Here is a 22063-nt window from a genome sequence, read left to right as displayed (position 1 = left end):
CTCCCATGACCCTTATCCTGACACAAATGGCAATGCACATGCATGTAGTCACGCTATGTGAAGCTGGAGACTCATATCTCCCTCACTAGCTTTAATAAGCACCAGCTGTCAGAGCAGCTCACAGATCACTGCACCTGTACATAGCCCATCTGTAAAAAGCCCATCCAACTACCTCATCCCCATACTGTATTTATTTATTGATCTTGCTCCTTTGCACCCCAGTATCTCTACTTGCACATTCATCTTCTGCACATCTACCATTCCAGTGTTTAATTGCTATATTGTAAGTACTTCGCCACCATGGCCTATTTATTGCCTTACCTCCCTTATCCTACCTCATTTGCACACACTGTATATAGACTTTTTCTACTGTATTATTGACTGTATGTGTGTTTTATCCATGTGTAACTCTGTTGTTGTGTCGAACTGCTTTGCTTTATCTTGGCCAATGTCGAACTTGCTAGTAGCTAGCCTACCTGGTTAAATAAAGGTGAAATAAATAAATAAAATAAAATATGTGGAAATCCTACACTCTTTCTGTACTCAGACATACAGAAAGGATGATGTTATAGAATGGAATATAAAGTAATTGTATACATGTAGGTGTGTTCAGGAGTTCAGGTATGTTGTGCTAGAAAGAAGGAGTTCAGGTGTGTTGTGCTAGAAAGAAGGAGTTCAGGTGTGTTGTGCTAGAAAGAAGGAGTTCAGGTGTGTTGTGCTAGAAAGAAGGAGTTCAGGTGTGTTGTGCTAGAAAGAAGGAGTTCAGGTGTGTTGTGCTAGAAAGAAGGAGTTCAGGTGTGTTGTGCTAGAAAGAAGGAGTTCAGGTGTGTTGTGCTAGAAAAAAGGTGCGGCGTCAAATTTACACGATCACATCAGTCATGTGACTTATGATGTCAGTCAAAGAACTAGGTGGCTCCTTTTGAACTCTTTCTTTGTACTCTTGTCTTGTTTTCTCAGGGTTTTCCTGGAGACATCGGTGTGCCAGGTCCCAATGGCCCCCCTGGACCCAAGGTAAATCCAATAAAAAAAGAGGCATGAACTGTTTTCACAACTCAACTCTATCCCACCAAAAAAGACATAATCCTCAGTGTGTTTTTTTTTTCTCATGAGGGTTAATGTGTATGTTTTCACTAATATCCTGTTCTGGTTCAGGGTCTCCAAGGTGCCAGAGGGCCGCAGAGACCACCAGGGCCAAAAGGAATAGAGGTAATAGATTTTGATTTAAAAAAAATACTGCACAGACACAACTAAACAAGCAGGTAGCAATCCGGATCATTTGCATAAAATGAGTTCAATCAAGATAACGTGTTTTGCATTTGAGTATGAAACCGATGCGAGTTCATGGAGTCTGTTCATAACTCGGCAATTGAACCTGCCACCAGTACTGAGGCAAACGTTACTAGTTTCAGGCTGCGCTGCCAGGCTCGGGTTGTGTGGAGTGGTCCCAGGGCATGTTCCACTGTACTGTATGATGTCATGATTCATCACAGGGTGCTAATAAAAACAAGGCAGGCCAAGCCCGGGAGTTTTCCAGGCAGTGGTGGAAAATAAGAACAGAATTCTTGGCCGTGTGTACAGTACGTACAGTGTTAGTTTTGGCATCCAACTCAACTGTGGTACAGAGTTGGGAGGTCCCGCGCTCTCTCTCTCTCTCCCTCTCTTTGCTGGCACAGAGTATTATTGTATAGCCCGGCAAGAATGCTGTGTAGTTCAACCACTATGGCACTGATGTAATTTCACTTTCACTTAAACTGACCTGAGAAAATGCTTCAAAGCAGAGCATGGTTCGCAGTAGAGACAGACATCAGGGATGCTTAACATTGGATTTATCAAATGCTCCTTTGGGTAGTGAACATGGAGAGAAACATCCAGGTGACTTTGATAGAGGGAACACAACGATTGATGGTTGTACGCACACAGACACACGCATACACACACACACACACAGGCCGTTGCATGACCTACAGGATGTGGCATGAACATTGTTCGATCTGTGCACATGGGATGAGATGGGACGAGAAATTGCCATTGTTATTCAGCCAGTGTTATTGCCAGTGCCAAGTGACATTACCACATCTCCTTATCCAGCTGTATGCAATGTATTGCACTGTGTTTAACAGTTTTACTGTGTTTTCAGGGGGATGAGGGGCCCCTTGGCCTTCCTGGTGGTCCTGGCCCCACTGTAAGTGTCTCCAGCCTGCCATCCTATCACACTATAAATAAACCACTTGTTTTCCTGTTGGCCCCAACCTCCACCCTTCACCAGGTGTTTCACATGTATTCGCACAGGAATATAGATGAGATGTGATTCAAAACAAGCGCGAGTACCCTGTAATCAACAGTATCTGTTTTCATTTTCTCAGGGTAGACCTGGAAGGAAAGGCTACATTGGCGAACCTGGCCCAGAGGGACTGAAGGTAAGAAGTGACTATCAGCTTGAATACTGTACATAACAGAGGAGGCTGGTGTGATGCGCTATAGGAGGACGGGCTCATTGTTTTGGCTGGAATGGAATACATGTAATGGAGTCAAACTTGTGGTTGCCATATGTTTTGGTGCGTTTGATACCCATTCCATAATTCCATTCCAGCCATTACAATGAGTCTGTCCTCCTATAGCTCCTGCCATTAGCCTCCTCTGGTACATACAGTATTGGTCTGTTTAGACAAACCACCAGCCTCCCAGACAACGTAATGTGAGTGGATCAAGTCCATTTGCTGATACAATCGAGTGTGTGTTTGTCTAACGATCTCTTTCCATTGGCCTTCCACCCGTGTTAAGTGTCTAATCGTAAGCTACCTTTCCAGAATGGTTACAGAACAGTGAGCAATAACCATATCTAATCGACATCTCTTGGTTCAACGTTTTTTCTTTAAGTTAAACGAAGGGTAGAATTCCAGACTCGTTTCTCATGTTACTTCGTTAGAGCTAATTGTTGTGTACCAATGACTGTTTAGGGTACAAAAGGGTAAGTAATCCTTCTCACACCCCTTTTCCCCCAACAAGATTTAGATGCAAGTGGCTGTTCCACTGGTTGTCATAAGGTGTATGCACCAATTTGTAAGTGCTTCTGGATAAGAGCGTCTGCTAAATGACTTAAATGTAAATGTAAATGTTTAGACTGAGTGTACAAAACATTAGGAACACCTTCCTAATACTGAGTTGCACCCCATTTTGCCCTCAGAACAGCCTCAATTCGTCGCGGTATGGACTCTACAAGTTGTCGATAGCGTTCCATAGAGATGCTGGCCCATGTTGACTCCAATGCTTCCCAAAGTTGTGTCAAGTTGGCTGGGTGTCCTTCGGGTCGTGCACCATTCTTGATACACACATACATACAAACTGTGACAAACCAAACCGTGTTACAGGTCATAACACACTCAACCGGTGTGCCTGGCACCGACTACCATAACCCATTCAAAGGCACCGACTACCATACCCCATTCAAAGGCACTCCAGTCTTTTGGCACCGACTACCATAACCCATTCAAAGGCACTCCAGTCTTTTGGCACCGACTACCATAACCCATTCAAAGGCACTTCAGTCTTTTGGCACCGACTACCATAACCCATTCAAAGGCACTTCAGTCTTTTGGCACCGACTACCATAACCCAGTCAAAGGCACTCCAGTACTACCATTTGGCACCGACTACCATAACCCATTCAAAGGCACTCCAGTCTTTTGGTACCGACTACCATACCCCATTCAAAGGAACTCCAGTCATTTTGGCACCGACTACCATAACCCAGTCAAAGGCACTCCAGTCATTTTGGCACCGACTACCATAACCCATTCAAAGGCACTCCAGTCTTTTGGCACCGACTACCATACCCCATTCAAAGGCACTTCAGTCTTTTGGCACCGACTACCATAACCCATTCAAAGGCACTCCAGTCTTTTGGCACCGACTACCATAACCCATTCAAAGGCACTCCAGTCTTTTGTCTTGCCCATTCACCCTCTAAATGGCACACATACACAATCTGTCTCAATTGATTCAAGGCTTAAAAATCCTTCTTTAAACTGTCTCCTCCCATCTTCAAGGCTTAAAAGTCCTTCTTTAAACTGTCTCCTCCCATCTTCAAGGCTTAAAAATCCTTCTTTAAACTGTCTCCTCCCATCTTCAAGGCTTAAAAGTCCTTCTTTAAACTGTCTCCTCCCATCTTCAAGGCTTAAAAGTCCTTCTTTAAACTGTCTCCTCCCATCTTCAAGGCTTAAAAATCCTTCTTTAAACTGTCTCCTCCCATCTTCAAGGCTTAAAAGTCCTTCTTTAAACTGTCTCCTCCCATCTACACTGATTAAAAGTGGATTTAAAAGTCTCCTCCCATCTTCAAGGGATAATAGCTTTCTTTAAACTGGATCCTCCCATCTTCAGTCTGAGTCCTTCCTGATGTTTTCTCCCATCTTCAAAACCATTGATCTTCTTTAAACACCATTCATTCTTATGTGAAGACTCAAAAGTGCATTCCCATCCAGATTAAGTCCGGTTAAGATGGCTTCCCATCTTTGCTTAAAGACATGACATGCACAGTTTGAGCTACTCCGGGAAGTGACGTTGCAGGCTAGCTCAGTGTTGCCCACTCTCATTGAGTAAATCGAGTTGAAGGCTGACCGGGGTATTGCAGGTTGCCATTAGCAACTAAATATCCTTATAACTTCTTGTGTGTGCGATTTAAGAGAATCAGTTCAAGGACATATTGTACTGTACATCTGGTGTATCAGAAGCAATTATTGGTACCGTGATGAAAAATAATAATAATAATATATATATATATAATCACGAAGTTTGCCATTTTTCCATTCACGTTAATGGGGGAAACCTGTTTTCTACTAACAATGCCTGCGGTACTGATATCATCCTTGAACATCCGGGGCTACAATGAAAGGAGCAGTCGGTTTCCCCTGGTGTGTACCCTGCACAATGCCTTGTGCCGCCGTCGTCTTCACTGCGACACAATGTAGCAGAGGTTTATCAGTAGGAATTCCCCTTTCAGTGTTTTCCTCAAAATGCCATGCAGGAAGTCAGTGTCTCTGCGTTGGGTACTCGGGTTAGTTCAAGGTGGGGCTGGTTGGTTGTCTAAACGATGTGTTGCGCCTCATTATTAAGACGGAGAAGGAATTCTCCCTGGGCTGTCATTAAAAGCATAATGACAAACCCACAGGAGTGACAGAAACAGAAACACAGGAAATCAAGAGTGTCGCCACGTGTGCTTTAATCATTTGTTTATTAACCCTGTGCAAGCCGTTGATCATGTGAAAGTGCAAACCAACGGCTGGATCTTTAATGCACACAGAAGGCTAGCTAACTAATGTTCTGTTTTGATGTTCTGGTTTTCAGGGGGAGACGGGGGAACTTGGCGGCCTTGGAAAAAATGGACCGCAAGTGAGTCTGGTGTCTTGAGCTGACAATGCACACATGAAAACACTTCGAATTCGTTAATGTACAGCAATTGGAATAAGTAATTAAGCCACTACTTCCTGCCGAGAACATGAAGGTTTTCATGATGTTTTTCCCTATCCCCATAGTATAGGAAGAACGTTGATGTAGAGTGGTTGGCTTTCGTTGGCTTTTGTTAGTCTGAGTGCAGTGATGGAGATGTAAGGGTCCTTAAGTGGTTTTGTAGGGAGATGGAGGAGTGAAATGATAGGAAAGGAGGTGATGGTGGTAGAGGAGGAGAAGGCAGGGAGGAAGAGGTCGGGGATGAGGGGTAGGGTGGTAGAGGATAAATAGAGAATAAGAGGAGTAGGAGGCAGGAGCATTGAGGAAACTACATTAGTATTTTTGATGTCTAGCTGTTATCCTTCTGACCCTAAAGTTAATGTAGTCCTAGAGAGGAATTTTCTCCATGCCTAAAATGAGTGTGTTTCTATCCAGAAATTGACAGACCACCACTGTAGAGTATAAGGAGCTCCAGTCAGTGATGTTCTCTGGAAGTGACCTCATTTTGGACTTGCGTTCTTTTGTTTGTGCGAGACTCAATTGTTTGGGGAGTAAAAATGTCTCTTCAAGGAAACTAACTGCATAACTGGAATCGTGTTGTTGCCCTTAGCAACATACACAAACTGTACATGTATACAGTACAAATGCACTACAACAACAACAACAACAACAATGGACTATCCAGATGTTTGGCCAGTGTCTTAATCAATCTATGATAATCAATCTTCATTCATCAATAACAAGTATTTTAATGGCTTCACCACTGATGGGGAAAAAAAACATCAGTGGCCCAGCTAGTTTTTAAAACATCTGTGGCCCAGCTAGTTTTTAAAACATCTGTGGCCCAGCTAGTTTTTAAAACATCTGTGGCCCAGCTAGTTTTTAAAACATCTGTGGCCCAGCTAGTTTTTAAAACATCTGTGGCCCAGCTAGTTTTTAAAACATCAGTGGCCCAGCTAGTTTTTAAAACATCAGTGGCCCAGCTAGTTTTTAAAACATCAGTGGCCCAGCTAGTTTTTAAAACATCAGTGGCCCAGCTAGTTTTTAAAACATCAGTGGCCCAGCTAGTTTTTAAAACATCTGTGGCCCAGCTAGTTTTTAAAACATCAGTGGCCCAGCTAGTTTTTAAAACATCTGTGGCCCAGCTAGTTTTTAAAACATCAGTGGCCCAACTAGTTTTTAAAACATCTGTGGCCCAGCTAGTTTTTAAAACATCTGTGGCCCAGCTAGTTTTTAAAACATCTGTGGCCCAACTAAGTTTTTAAAACATCAGTGGCCCAGCTAGTTTTTAAAACATCAGTGGCCCAGCTAAGTTTTTAAAACATCTGTGGCCCAACTAGTTTTTAAAACATCTGTGGCCCAGCTAGTTTTTAAAACATCTGTGGCCCAGCTAGTTTTTAAAACATCTGTGGCCCAGCTAGTTTTTAAAACATCTGTGGCCCAGCTAGTTTTTAAAACATCTGTGGCCCAGCTAGTTTTTAAAACATCTGTGGCCCAACTAGTTTTTAAAACATCTGTGGCCCAGCTAGTTTTTAAAACATCAGTGGCCCAACTAAGTTTTTAAAACATCTGTGGCCCAGCTAGTTTTTAAAACATCTGTGGCCCAGCTAGTTTTTAAAACATCTGTGGCCCAGCTAGTTTTTAAAACATCTGTGGCCCAGCTAGTTTTTAAAACATCTGTGGCCCAGCTAGTTTTTAAAACATCTGTGGCCCAGCTAGTTTTTAAAACATCTGTGGCCCAGCTAGTTTTTAAAACATCTGTGGCCCAGCTAGTTTTTAAAACATCTGTGGCCCAGCTAGTTTTTAAAACATCTGTGGCCCAGCTAGTTTTTAAAACATCTGTGGCCCAGCTAGTTTTTAAAACATCAGTGGCCCAGCTAGTTTTTAAAACATCTGTGGCCCAGCTAGTTTTTAAAACATCTGTGGCCCAGCTAGTTTTTAAAACATCTGTGGCCCAGCTAGTTTTTAAAACATCTGTGGCCCAGCTAGTTTTAAAACATCTGTGGCCCAGCTAGTTTTTAAAACATCTGTGGCCCAGCTAGTTTTTAAAACATCTGTGGCCCAGCTAGTTTTTAAAACATCTGTGGCCCAGCTAGTTTTAAAACATCAGTGGCCCAGCTAGTTTTTAAAACATCTGTGGCCCAGCTAAGTTTTTAAAACATCTGTGGCCCAGCTAAGTTTTTAAAACATCTGTGGCCCAGCTAGTTTTAAAACATCTGTGGCCCAGCTAGTTTTTAAAACATCTGTGGCCCAGCTAGTTTTTAAAACATCTGTGGCCCAGATAAGTTTTTAAAACATCAGTGGCCCAGCTAGTTTTTAAAACATCTGTGGCCCAGCTAGTTTTTAAAACATCTGTGGCCCAGCTAAGTTTTTAAAACATCTGTGGCCCAGCTAGTTTTTAAAACATCAGTGGCCCAGCTAGTTTTTAAAACATCAGTGGCCCAGCTAGTTTTTAAAACATCAGTGGCCCAGCTAGTTTTTAAAACATCAGTGGCCCAGCTAGTTTTTAAAACATCAGTGGCCCAGCTAGTTTTTAAAACATCTGTGGCCCAGCTAGTTTTTAAAACATCAGTGGCCCAGCTAGTTTTTAAAACATCTGTGGCCCAGCTAGTTTTTAAAACATCAGTGGCCCAGCTAGTTTTTAAAACATCTGTGGCCCAGCTAGTTTTTAAACATCAGTGGCCCAGCTAGTTTTTAAACATCAGTGGCCCAGCTAGTTTTTAAAACATCTGTGGCCCAGCTAGTTTTTAAACATCAGTGGCCCAGCTAGTTTTTAAACATCAGTGGCCCAGCTAGTTTTTAAAACATCTGTGGAATAATACAATCACGTTGGATTGGTCTAATATACTGTAAAAAGCCTGTCTGTTGTTTTACGGTCCGGACAGTCTTCTGATACTCAATACAAACACAGCAACATGTTTTCCCATGCAGGAAATCTACACACAAGACATCTCATATCTTAATGCATTTATGCCTCTCTGTGTTCATCGGGCCCCGTGATGCTTATATTTGCAGTATGTGCGTCGTGGAACCCGCTGCCACCAAACACGCCATGCGTGCGTCTGATTGTTTGCATCCCAAATGACACCCAGAGCCCTGGTCAAAAGTAGTGCACTATGTAGGGAATAGGGTGCCATTTGGGACATACTCTGTTTTGTTGCATAGAAGAGCACATATCAGAGGTATTAACCACCCACCACAGACTGTTTCTAGCGAGCTAGGGCCCTTTGAAGCCAAGGAGCCTCAGGCTCCATGTAAAAAAATATATATATATCTGCTCGGAAAACACATGGAGGCTCTAATGAAGGCCATTACATCACTTTCCAAATAAATATCATCTGGAAGGTCTGAAGAGAGACTGTCGACAGGTTGGCTAACTGCGGGTTAGCCCTGGGTCAGTATATTGGGCTGTTTGTGATTGTGTTCACTAAGGCTTCATTGTGTCACCTAGAGAGCCCTTACAGCAACATGTTGCCCATAAAGTGTTGGAACCCATCATTTATTGGGAGTTTGTAGGATGTGCTGTATTTTGGGCCAAGTTAGATTGGCTCGTCAAGTGTTCCATTCCAGTGTGACCCCCCCAATCAAATCACAGTAATAAAAAAATGAAATGCCTCCGAATTGAATTACTGCTGAGGGAATTGACAGATTCGTGTTTTGCTTTGAAACATGTGGGTGAGAGACTAGTAGCACTTGACAACCGAGAAGGTTCTCTTCTATAGTACCTACAAAGGTGATTTCAGTCTCTCTCCTTGGCTGCTGCTCTGCTCTACTTATAACCTTCACTGTGACACACATCTGAACCCAGGGCTAAGGAAGCAGACAGACACACACACACACCTGAGAAAGCAGATCGCTGCAGACTGCAATTCGAAAACTGAAAGCCCCATCTGAAGAGGCCCTGTCATAGAGAGAAAGCCCTTGAACCAGTTTCCTACTGTTAAATGATACAGGATACTAGGCTTGGGGGGTATCCAGATTGTCATACCTTCATGCCGACCTTGTGCTATACCCTGGTAATGCAGGCACTGAACACAAGGGGCACTATTTTCTAACCCCACTGCCTCTGTTATCCGAATGTTAGCAATGCTAACAAGTACATGTCAAAACCCATAGAGAATACTAAGTAAATGCTAAAACTATTTAAAGGAAAGACATCCCAGTTCATAAAGTTATACAAGTAACTAAAAAATGCGACTCGCAGTTTGCTGCAAAAACTGTAAGACTGGCCAATAGCTACTACCCCCAGACCATCAAGCTGCTGAATAGCCACCACTAGTCAACTACCTGCTCCCCCGTCCTCGTCCTGACCTTCCAGACTATCCTACCCACCCTGGTGAAATGAAGAAAGGTGAAAAGAAGAACACTATCTTCTTTATCCCCTAACGTACTGCAGAAGTCTACTGAGGGTATTTACTTAAAAAAGTAGCAACAAATATTAATGTCTTAAAAAACTTAAAGGGAATTGTATCAATGGTGTTGGAATATACGGTATACCGCCATGTTGTCCCAATTCATGCCTCAATAAAGGGATTTTGTATGGATCTGGAGACACTAGTGTTCCCATGTTTCCCAAGGCTGCCTGCCTTTGCCTTTACTCACAGACACTACAGTACAAATCAGTTGCCTGCATGCCTGGGGCTACGCTGGGACTTATACCATACAGTAGAGGTGTGTTCTGCGGTTGCCTACTGTGTTTTCACAAGTTAGTTTGTTGTTTAATATATACATTAGAACAGACAGGAATGTTCCCACTAGCTATCTGGTTTGCTCTTATCACAACAGCTGTGGATGATTAAGACTCCCATTCACACACAGAAACAGGAGACTCTCAACTGTCACACGCGGGAGTGTTCAGAGGACCCAGTGTAATGTACAGCACTGCAGTGTCTGTCTGCGTGCGTCTTTCACACCTCTGGCCATATTGCCACAGCCCCAGTGGCCTCTCTGTTTAGCAACTGCCAGACGGCATTGGCTTTAGATTTTCCAGGAAAATCTCCCTTCTTCCTCCCCCCCCTTTTTTCCTCCCATCCTATTTTCCCACTTCCTTCAGTCGCATCAACGACTAATGGAGTCCAGAAGTGTGGTCACAATTCTGGCTCTGTGTACGGCTCCGTCTGTCCCGATCCCCGCTCTATACATCCCTCTTCTCAGACTCAGACGGGACAGGCTACATCTACATGCTACATCTACAGGCTACATCTACAGGCTACATCTACAGGCTACATCTACATGCTACATCTACAGGCTACATCTACAGGCTACATCTACATACAGGCTACATCTACAGGCTACATCTACAGGCTACATCTACAGGCTACATCTACAGGCTACATCTACATCTAACCTGCCAGAGATGTGTTCTGTCTCTGTCAAACACACCACATATTGAGGAACTAAGAGCTGATGGGGGGAGATAGAAAATACATTTTTGAAAAAGGCAAGAAACGTAGCCACAGAAACACACGTGGAAGTACGGTACGTCTCTTGTGCAACAATGACATTTTGGTCATGCATATTTGCCTCGTACATAGCAAGACAACCACAGTGACCACACTGGGTTTAGCGGTTGGCCAGACTGGGGACGTTTTCACCAGCCTTTCAGGAGTCACTGGGGCAAGAGACGTTGCTCCTCTCGTCTGCTATCCACTCCTCTCCTTACCGTCGACACTGGCGCTGGGCCAAACCTCAGCCCTTTATCTAGCCCTTCATTCTCTTGTTTACATCAGCCCGCATTCTCTTTGTTAGCCAGCGTTTTAGGCGCAGGACAGTAGGATGTGGCAACACTCTCCTAGTGAGAGTAGAACTGCAGCTGTAGGCCTACTACAAAGGGCTGGGTGGCAGAACACAGTGTAGAAGCAGCCCAGGTTGAATCCAAATCAAATCACTTTTGATTTGTCACATGTGCCGAATACAAGAGGTGTAGTTCACCTTACCGGGAACTGCTTACTTACAAGCCCTTAACCAACAATGCAGTTCAAGAAATAGAGTGAAGAAAATATTTACTAAATAAACTAAAGTAAAACATTTAAAGTAACCCAATAAAATAACGACAGGGGCTACCGGTACTGAGTCAATGTGTGGGGTTAGTCGAGGTCATTTGTACATGTAGGTAGGGGTAAAGTGACTATGCAAGATAACACACAGCGAGTAGCAGCCGTGTGAAAACAAAGGGCAGGGGTGTCAATGTAAATAGTCTGGGTGGCCATTTGATTAGCTGTTCAGCTGTCTTATGGCTTGGGGGGTAAAAGCTGTTAAGGAGCCTTTTGGTCCTAGACTTGGTGCTCTGGTACCGCTTGCCGTACGGTAGCAGAGAAAACAGTCTATGACTTGGGTAACTGGAGTCTTTGACAATTTTGTGGGCCTTCCTCAGACACTGCCCCGAGTATATAGGTACTGGATCGCAGGAAACTTGACCCCAGTGATGTACTGGGCCGTGTGCATTACCCTCTGCAGCGCCTTACGGTCAGATGCCGAGGAATGGTCATTCCAGGGGTATGTGCAATGCTGTCGGGGGTACGCCAAATAAAAATGTGATTCACATAACGACTAATAATGATAATTGTCTTCACATTTTCAAACAGTCAATTTAGTAAAAACCCGCGTCCATAGAGGCACATACCTACTGGTGGTACTGCTACTTCCAGCAGTGCTACACCTGCACCTATCGACAACACAAGTTGTTCTGCTTCCACGAGCACATCCAATGCTAGCATCAGTAATTCTACATTTGTTGTTAGCCCAGCTAGCATGGACACTGACAGTTGTGAATCTGATGCAGCCCGGGAAAGCAACGAACAACAGACTGGGATGTTGGACCATCGAAGAGGCGTAAATATAATGAGAACTACATTGATTTGGGGTTCACTTACATTGGGAGTAGTGCCTTTCCCCAGTCACAGTGCGTTATCTGTGTAAAAGTACTATCTCACAACTCGATGAAACCTTCACTCTTGCGCAGACATTTAGAAACAAAACAAGCCACAGGAGTTTTTTGAGCGAGAATTAAGAAACTTTGAGTAGGTAGACATGTATAAAATCAACAGATACCATTAATAAGAATGGGCTAGAAGTGTCTTATATGGTGAGCTACCGTGTGGCTAGGACAGGCAAGACATATACTATTGTGGAGGACTTCATTATTCCTGCTGCCACAGATATGGCTGGGAAATTGCTGGGGGAAAAGTCCCAAAAAAACTATACAGACAATTTCACAACGCACCAGTGACATGGCAGGAGATGTTTTGAAACAATTACTGCTTCGCATACAAGCCAGTGAATTCTATGGATTACAGCTGGATGAGTCAACAGACGTGGCGGGCCTGGCACAGCTCATGGTATACAGTTGAAGTCGGAAGTTTACATACACTTAAGTCGGAGTCATTAAAACTAGTTTTTCAACCACTCCACAAATTTCTTGTTAACAAACTATAGTTTTGGCTAGCGTTTTACGACGTCTACATTGTGCATGACACAAGTAGTTTTTCCAATAATTGTAATAATAATTGTTTACAGACAGATTATTTCACTCACAATTCACTGTATCACAATTCCAGTGGGTCAGAAGTTTACATACACCAAGTTGACTGTGCCTTTAAACAGTTTGGAAAATTCCAGAAAATGGTCATGGCTTTAGAATCTTCTGATAGGCTAATTGACATCATTTGAGTCAATTGGAGGTGTACCTGTGGATGTATTTCAAGGCCTACCTTCAAACTCAGTACCTCTTTGCTTGACATCATGGGAAAATCAAAATAAATCAGCCAATAACTCAGAAATTGTAGAGCTCCACAAGTCTGGTTCATCCTTGGGAGCAATTTCCAAATGCCTGACGGTACCATGTTCATCTGTACAAACAATAGTACGCACGTATAAACACCATGGGACCACGCAGTCATCATACCACTCAGGAAGGAGACGCATTCTGTCTCCTAAAGATGAAAGTACTTTGGTACGAAAAGTGCAAATCAATCCCAGAACAACAGCAAAGGACCTTGTGAAGATGCTGGAGGAAACAGGTACAAAATTATCTATATCCACAGTAAAAACGAGTCCTATATCAACTTAACCTGAAAGGCCGCTCAGCAAGGAAGAAGCCACTGCTCCAAAACCACCATAAAAAAGCCAAACTACGGTTTGCAACTGCACATGGGGACAAAGATCGTACTTTTTGGAGAAATGTCCTCTGGTCTGATGAAACAAAAATAGAACTGTTTGGCCATAATGACCATCATTATGTTAGGAGGAAAAGGGGGAGGCTTGCAAGTCGAAGAACACCATCCCAACCGTGAAGCAGAGAGGTGGCAGCATCATGCTGTGGAGGTGCTTTGCTGCAGGAGGGACTGGTACACTTCACAAAATAGATGGCATCACAAGGTAGGAAAATTATGTGCATATATTGAAGCAACATCTCAAGTCATCATCCAGGAAGTTGAAGCTTGGTCACAAATGGGTCTTCCAAATGGACAATTACCCCAAGCATATTTCCAAAGTTGTGGCAAAATGGCTTAAGGACAACAAAGTCAGGGTATTGGAGTGGCCATCACAAAGCCCTGACCTCAATTCGATAGAACATTTGTGGACAGAACTGAAGAAGCGTGTGCGAGCAAGGAGGCCTACAAACCTGACTCAGTTACACCAGCTCTATCAGGAGGAATGGGCCAAAATTCACCCAACTTATTGTGGGAAGCTTGTGGAAGGCTACCTGAAATGTTTGACCCAAGTTAAACAATTTAAAAGGCAATGCTATCAAATACTAATTGAGTGTAAACTTCTGACCCACTGGGAATGTGATGAAAGATACTAAAGCTGAAATAAATCATTCTCTCTACTATTATTCTGACATGTCACATTCTTAAAAATAAAGTGGTGATCCTAACTGACCTAAGACAGGGCATTTGTACTAGGATTAAATGTCAGAAATTGTGAAACTGAGTTTAAATGTATTTGGCTAAGGTGTATGAAAACTTCCGACTTCAACTGTATATAGTGTACGTGGTATATTATTGCGGGAGCATATTGCGTTTACGGGCCTAAGATCACCACGCTCAATGCCAAGCGTCAGCTGGAGTGGTGTAAAGCTCGCCGCCATTGTACTCTGGAGCGGTGGAAACGCATTCTCTGGAGTGATGAATCACGCTTCACCATCTGGCAGTCTGACGGATGATTCTGGGTTTGGCGGATGTCAGGAGAACGCCACCTGCCTGAATACATAGTGCCAACTGTAAACTTTGGTGGAGGAGAAATAATGGTCTGGGGCTACATCATACAATGGCATTCGAGACGATTCTGTGCTTCCAACTTTGTGGCAACAGTTTGGGGAAGGCCCTTTCCTGTTTCAGCATGACAATGCCCCCGTGCATAAAGCGAAGTCCATACAAAAATGGTTAGTCGAAGATTGGTGTGGAAGAACGTGACCGTCCTGCACAGAGCCCTGACCTCAACCCCACTGAACACCTTTGGTGTGAATTGGAATGCCGACTGTGAGCCGGGCCCAATCGGCCAACATCAGTGCTCGACCTCACTAATGCTCGTGTGGCTGCAAGGAAGCAAGCCCCCGCAGCCTTCCCAGAAGTGCGGAGGTTGAAATGGCAACAAAGATGGGCCCAACTCCATATTGATGCCCATGCGTTTGGAATGAGATTTTTCAATGAGCAGGTGTCCATATACGTTTGGTCACGTAGTGTATGTGCCTCTCATTTCTTTATCCACAGCAGCGTGTAGCCCAGGAATATGGCTTGTGAATACTGTGAAAAGAATGTCTGTTTTTATCGCCTTGTTCATACAACACCAAACTAGCATTTGACATGATTTGCATTGCCTCATTACTTTTTAACAACATAAAACATTGCATACACTAATTAATTACATTTTGTTCAGTTTCATGCGCTCAAATCTCATTGAGGGATTTTCCCCCTGGTTCCTTCATGTAATTTCCTTTTACAAGCATATGATTGCAGTTCTTTCTCCATCTTTACATCACCATTACATAGTTATCTATGACCTCTATGAACATACTGATGGGTGGGGATCATGTCTCCTCTAATAGACATACTTTACCCGGATGTTTGTATACTATTGCTCTCTCTCTCTCTCCTTTGCAGGGTCCAGCGGGCCTGATCGGGATGTCAGGGGGAGTAGGAGAAGCCGGTGAAAAGGTAGCATGTTTTTTTTTTTTTAGGGCCATTAGGCTGTCAAAGTACATTGCTGTGTTCCTACTGTCTAGGTTTCAAGCTTCCCAAATTCCCTCATGTCACCCTGCTCCTCCGCACACTCCACTGGCTTCCAGTCGAAGCTCGTATCCACTACAAGACCATGGTGCTTACCTACGGAGCAGCAAGAGGAACTGCCCTTCCCTGCCTTCAGGCTATGTTCAAACCCTACACCCCCAACCCGATAAATAACCTGAACTGGCACTTGCACTTAACCCCCACCCCCCACACACACACTTTCTAGTTCCAACTCTACTGATAGCTACTTTATTTCAGGAAAAAAAATATTTATATGTCTGTGATACAGTATGTGTTTGTCCCACCTAGCTATTTTAAGATGATTGTAAAATCGCTCTGGATTAGAGCGTCTGCTAAATGACTCAAATCTAAAATGTAGATTTCGGTAAACCAGCCATGTCAATGTCACACATTGAAATATAACTTGCAATGTAAAGTGGTCTTTTCCACTTTGTTGCAAAGCAAGCAAACGTGCACACACACATACTACACACACAGGGCTGGGTCATAAGTGAGTCATTTGAAGTGCTGATGCTGTATGACGAGAGAGACACCCTGGAGGCTGTTTCCTAACTAGTTCCTGTGCTGAAAACCAGTGCTGATGCTGTATGACGAGAGAGACACCCTGGAGGCTGTTTCCTAACTAGTTCCTGTGCTGAAAACCAGTGCTGATGCTGTATGACGAGAGAGACACCCTGGAGGCTGTTTCCTAACTAGTTCCTGTGCTGAAAACCAGTGCTGATGCTGTATGACGAGAGAGACACCCTGGAGGCTGTTTCCTAACTAGTTCCTGTGCTGAAAACCAGTGCTGATGCTGTATGACGAGAGAGACACCCTGGAGGCTGTTTCCTAACTAGTTCCTGTGCTGAAAACCAGTGGCGTTCGGTGCCGTTTAAGATGAGGGAGGATGATTTTGTTTTCATGAGCATGGTCTTATTTCTTTGAGGTTGCTACAACCTCACCAATGAATGAAAGTTTACTTTCATCGAGAGATCTTTGAGTAATCAAGGTTTACAGACAGTGACACATTCAATGCCACCTCGCACATATCTAGCAGATCTAGTGTGTAATCATTAGTCAACCAGTTGCAAATGAGAGTTTCTATTTGGACAAATGCAGGTACGTTTATCCCCGTTTCATTCTGTTTGCTTCAGTTTAAGAAAAGTTTTTCAACGGAATCGGCAGAATGAATACACTCCCAAATCACACGCTAGCACACTTTCATAGCAGCCACATAAAAACGGCATGATCACTTTGCTCGCCTCACCTTTTCCCCTCGCTTGTGGACTTCAGTGCACAACACATCAGCTGTCTGTGACAAGGTGAAGAAAAACTTTCCAAGCCAAACCTTCATATCATGACTGCTAACCGCTACACGCAGCCTACATCGTTGTCACCTCATAGTCAGCATACTGTAGCTACTCGAACTAATGCGTTAGTAAACCAGCTACAATCATGCAGTACAGTCTACAGTCAGAAAGCTGTTTAGCAATACATTTATAAAAGAAAAAGCGTACCTTGGCAGAGTTCCAGAGTTGGATAGGCATAACCAGCTAGCTAACTTACTGTAGTATCCCTCTCTGGCATAACCAGCTAGCTAACTTACTGTAGTATCCCTCTCTGGCATAACCAGCTAGCTAACTTACTGTAGTATCCCTCTCTGGCATAACCAGCTAGCTAACTTACTGTAGTATCCCTCTCTGGCATAACCAGCTAGCTAACTTACTGTAGTATCCCTCTCTGGCATAACCAGCTAGCTAACTTACTGTAGTATCCCTCTCTGGCATAACCAGCTAGCTAACTTACTGTAGTATCCCTCTCTGGCATAACCAGCTAGCTAACTTACTGTAGTGTCCCTCTCTGGCATAACCAGCTAGCTAACTTACTGTAGTATCCCTCTCTGGCATAACCAGCTAGCTAACTTACTGTAGTATCCCTCTCTGGCATAACCAGCTAGCTAACTTACTGTAGTATCCCTCTCTGGCATAACCAGTTAGCTAACTTACTGTAGTATCCCTCTCTGGCATAACCAGCTAGCTAACTTACTGTAGTATCCCTCTCTGGCATAACCAGCTAGCTAGCTTACTGTAGTATCCCTCTCTGGCATAACCAGCTAGCTAACTTACTGTAGTATCCCTCTCTGGCATAACCAGCTAGCTAACTTACTGTAGTATCCCTCTCTGGCATAACCAGCTAGCTAACTTACTGTAGTATCCCTCTCTGGCATAACCAGCTAGCTAACTTACTGTAGTGTCCCTCTCTGGCATAACCAGCTAGCTAACTTACTGTAGTATCCCTCTCTGGCATAACCAGCTAGATAACTTACTGTAGTATCCCTCTCTGGCATAACCAGCTAGCTAACTTACTGTAGTGTCCCTCTCTGGCATAACCAGCTAGCTAACTTACTGTAGTATCCCTCTCTGGCATAACCAGCTAGCTAACTTACTGTAGTATCCCTCTCTGGCATAACCAGCTAGCTAACTTACTGTAGTATCCCTCTCTGGCATAACCAGCTAGCTAACTTACTGTAGTATCCCTCTCTGGCATAACCAGCTAGCTAACTTACTGTAGTATCCCTCTCTGGCATAACCAGCTAGCTAACTTACTGTAGTATCCCTCTCTGGCATAACCAGCTAGCTAACTTACTGTAGTATCCCTCTCTGGCATAACCAGCTAGCTAGCTTACTGTAGTATCCCTCTCTGGCATAACCAGCTAGCTAACTTACTGTAGTATCCCTCTCTGGCATAACCAGCTAGCTAACTTACTGTAGTGTCCCTCTCTGTTTGATCATATGATGCAGAAATGCACCATCATATAATGCAAACGGAAAGTATTTTGAACGTTGCATAGCCTCAACTTGATTGCTGACAAGCAAAACATTTTGGGTCTATGTCAAGAATGGACTAATGAAATAAATACCAAAATATCGTTTTTGGGTGGCGTTTTCCCATCGATTCAAGGCCTGGGTTTAGGAGCTCTAAGTGCAGCGGTAGGTGGTGGGGTTTGATGTATGAATGTTAATAATAATTATATTAGTATTTGTCTTAGTTATAAATGTGTTTTTTTTTTTTCATTTCCCAACTCCCTGAGAGTGGGGTCACAGCCTGGGTCTGCTATTGGGGCGGCAGATAGCCTAGTGGTTAGAGTGTTTCGCCAGTAAGCGAAAGGTTGCTAGATCGTCAATCCCCGAGCTGACAAGGTAAAAATCTGTCCTTTTGCCCCTGAACAAGGCAGTTAACCCACTTTTCCTAGGCAGTCATTGTAAATAAGAATTTGTTCATAACTGACTTGACTAGTTAAATAATCATTTAAAAAAAAGATCAACGGTGACCCTGGCGCAGTGCCTTGCTCATGGACACGTCAACATATCGTTTTACCTTGTCGGCTCAGGGATTCGAACTTCGGCTACTGGCCTAACGCTCAAACCGCTGAACTACCTACTGCCCCGTTGAGGTTGGTTCAGGGATTAATGATCCCTCTCCTTTCCTGTGTCTTCTGTTTCTCAGGGAGGTCGTGGTCCTGCAGGTCCATTGGGTCCTCCTGGCGAGAAGGGGTCCGGGGTAGGTACAGAGCGTCTACGTATACACCACTTAGCGAGGGTGTCTGGAACTGTTGCGCTAGTGGCATTGCATGTCTGTGAATGATGTAGTTGTGGTCCATCTCTGAGTAGGAATGCTATTTCATATCTTTGGCTTTCAGGCCTGAGTAGCTGTCTTAGTGTTCCGTATACTGTCATTGAGTGATTCCTCACGAAACCAGGACACTGAAAAAGCATGATTTGGGGGATATTCACGAAATTTAAACTATAGAATTTCCATTTGGGAGGAAGGATTGTTGACATATATTTGACATTTGTAATTAAAAGTATGATGAATAATTAACCAAAGTGGGCATATTTATGATATTTTGGCCTTACCCAGGCCAATATAATGTTTAATCCGTAGGTGCTACAAAGCAAAAATGTCTGTCATATGAAGGTCTACCGCTTGCTCTGTTATCTGTGTAGTATTTTGATTTAGATATTTTTTATATATATATACACACACAGTACCAGTCAAACGTTTGTACACGCCTATTAATTAAAGGGTTTTTCTTTATTTTTACTATTTTCTACATTGTAGAATAATAGGGAACACATCAACACTATGAAATAACATGTAATAACCAAAAAAGTGTAAAACAAATCAATCTCTCAACCAGCTTAATGAGGTAGTCACCTGGAATGCCTTTCAATTAACAGCCTTGTTAAAAGTTCATTTTATGTGGAATTTTTATTTCCTTCTTAATGCATTTGAGCAAAGAGAAATGACAGTCCATCCTTACTTTAAAACATGAAGGTTAGTCAATCCAGAAAATGTCATGAACTTTGAAAGTTTCTTCAAGTGCAGTTGCAAGAAACATCAAGCAGTATAATGAAACACACTCTGATGAGGACCGCCACAGGAAAGGAAGACCCAGAGTTATCTCTGCTGCAGAGGATAATTCATTAGTTACCAGCCTCAGAAATTGCAGCCCCAAAAAATGCTTCACAGAGTTCAAGTAACAGACACATCTCAACATCAACTGTTCAGAGGAGACTGCATTAATCAGGCCTTCATGGTCGAATTGCTGCAAAGAAAACACTACTAAAGGCAACCAATAAGAAGAAGAGACTTGCTTGGGCCAAGAAACATGGACATGAGACCGGTGGAAATCTGTCCTTTGACTGATGAGTCCAAATTTGAGATTTTTGGTTCCAACCGCCGTGTCTTTGTGAGACGCTGAGTAGGTGAATGGATGATCTCCACATTTGTGGTTCCCACCGTGAAGCATGGAGGAGGAGGTGTGCGGGTGTCTGGGTACTTTGCTGGTGAAACTGTCAGTGATTTATTTAGAATTCAATGTACACTTAACCAGCATGGCTACCACAGCATTCTGCAGCGATACGCCATCCCATCTGGTTTGCGCTTAGTGGGACTATCATTTGTTTTTCAACAGAACAATGACCCAACACACCTCCAGGCTGTATAAGGGGTATTTGACCATGAATGAGAGTGATGGAGTACTGCATCAGATGACCTGGCCTCCACTTTCACTTAACCTCAATCCAATTGAGATGGACCGCAGACTGAAGGAAAAGCAGCCAACAAGTGCTCAGTGTATGTGGGAACTCCTTCAAGACTGTTGGAAAAGCATTCCAAGTGAAGCTGGTTGAGCTAAAAAGTGTTTTAACCTTTATTTAACTAGGCAAGTCAGATAAGAACATTCTTATTTACAATGACGGCCTACCCCGGATGACGCTGGGCCAATTGTGCATCGCCCTATGGGACTCCCAATCACGGCCGGATGTGATCCAGCCTGGATTCAAACCAGGGACTGTAATGACACCTCTTGCACAGAGATGCAGTGCCTTAGAGTGTGCAAAGCTGTCATCAAGGCAAAGGGTGGCTACTTTGAGGAATCTAAAATGTCAAATATATTTTGATTTGTTTAACATTTGTTTGGTTACAACATGATTCCATATGTGTTATTTCATAGTTTTTATATCTTCTCTATGATTCTACAAAAATAAAGAAAAACCTTGAATGAGTAGGTGTGTCCAAAATTTTGACTGGTACTGTATTTATGAATATTGAAATAGATGAAAATAACTATTGAAAAAAAGATACATTTTATTTATCTAATTTCTCAATATTAATGTTGAACATAATATACTATTTGAGCATCAAAGTTCCAGAGTAGGTTCTCTGCTAGTTTTAAAGTTATGGCCAGTTTTATACAGAGCAATTGGCATTGGAGGAAATGCAAAGAAGCACACGGCTCTCCTTTCACTTGTATCGTTGTACATCCTGCAAATTACTAGAATGCTTGCAACTTGGATCATAAAATAGATCCAACTGGAACGTTGACATTCCCCTAGAGTATATAATGATGAACAATTTGCCAAATCAACAATCTTTTTTTTTTTCAATAGTCATGTTTATATTTTTCAATGTTCAGAAATGACTTGATTTAAAAAAAAAATGAAATCAAAATACTACATATTAACAAGGCCACCCGTAATGCTTAATTTGACACCAATTGTTGTTTTGTAAGCACCTACAGATGGATCAAGATGGTGTCTTTAAAGGAGGCCTGAGTAAAAGGCCAAAATGTTACAAATATGCAGAGTCTGATCAATTCTTTCTCAATGTTTTTAAATACAAATTTCAAATATGTGTCAACAATCCTTCCTCCAAAGGATCATTTCCTTGATAAAATGTTGTGACAAAAGCTTTGTCTTTTTTATGTCCTAGTTTCGTGAGGAATCACTCAATTGGAGCCTCCAGGTTCTTAGTCAGTCCTGTATATTGTTAGTATGAATGCTGTGTTCCAGCTCTTCCCCGGGGGGGGGCTCTGTGAATGATCTTCT

At 43.0% G+C, this 22063-nt stretch overlaps 1 protein-coding gene across 1 annotated transcript in view; it reads left to right on the top strand.

Annotated features, from left to right (window-relative positions):
• Positions 1-22063, top strand: part of LOC118358616 (collagen alpha-1(XXIV) chain-like) — a 124857-nt gene that overhangs the window by 21698 nt on the left and 81096 nt on the right. The window contains exons 9-15 of the mRNA XM_052480072.1: positions 958-1011; positions 1153-1206; positions 2138-2182; positions 2364-2417; positions 5341-5385; positions 15546-15599; positions 19179-19232. Of these exons, the coding sequence (XP_052336032.1) occupies positions 958-1011; positions 1153-1206; positions 2138-2182; positions 2364-2417; positions 5341-5385; positions 15546-15599; positions 19179-19232 (360 nt within the window). The remainder of the gene's footprint in view (positions 1-957; positions 1012-1152; positions 1207-2137; positions 2183-2363; positions 2418-5340; positions 5386-15545; positions 15600-19178; positions 19233-22063) is intronic.

The sequence above is a fragment of the Oncorhynchus keta genome, chromosome 26 (assembly GCF_023373465.1).
Source record: "Oncorhynchus keta strain PuntledgeMale-10-30-2019 chromosome 26, Oket_V2, whole genome shotgun sequence".
In the NCBI taxonomy this organism is placed as follows: Eukaryota; Metazoa; Chordata; class Actinopteri; order Salmoniformes; family Salmonidae; genus Oncorhynchus; species Oncorhynchus keta.
Note: the sequence above shows the minus strand (reverse complement) of the source record. Positions and strands in the feature narration are given on the sequence as shown.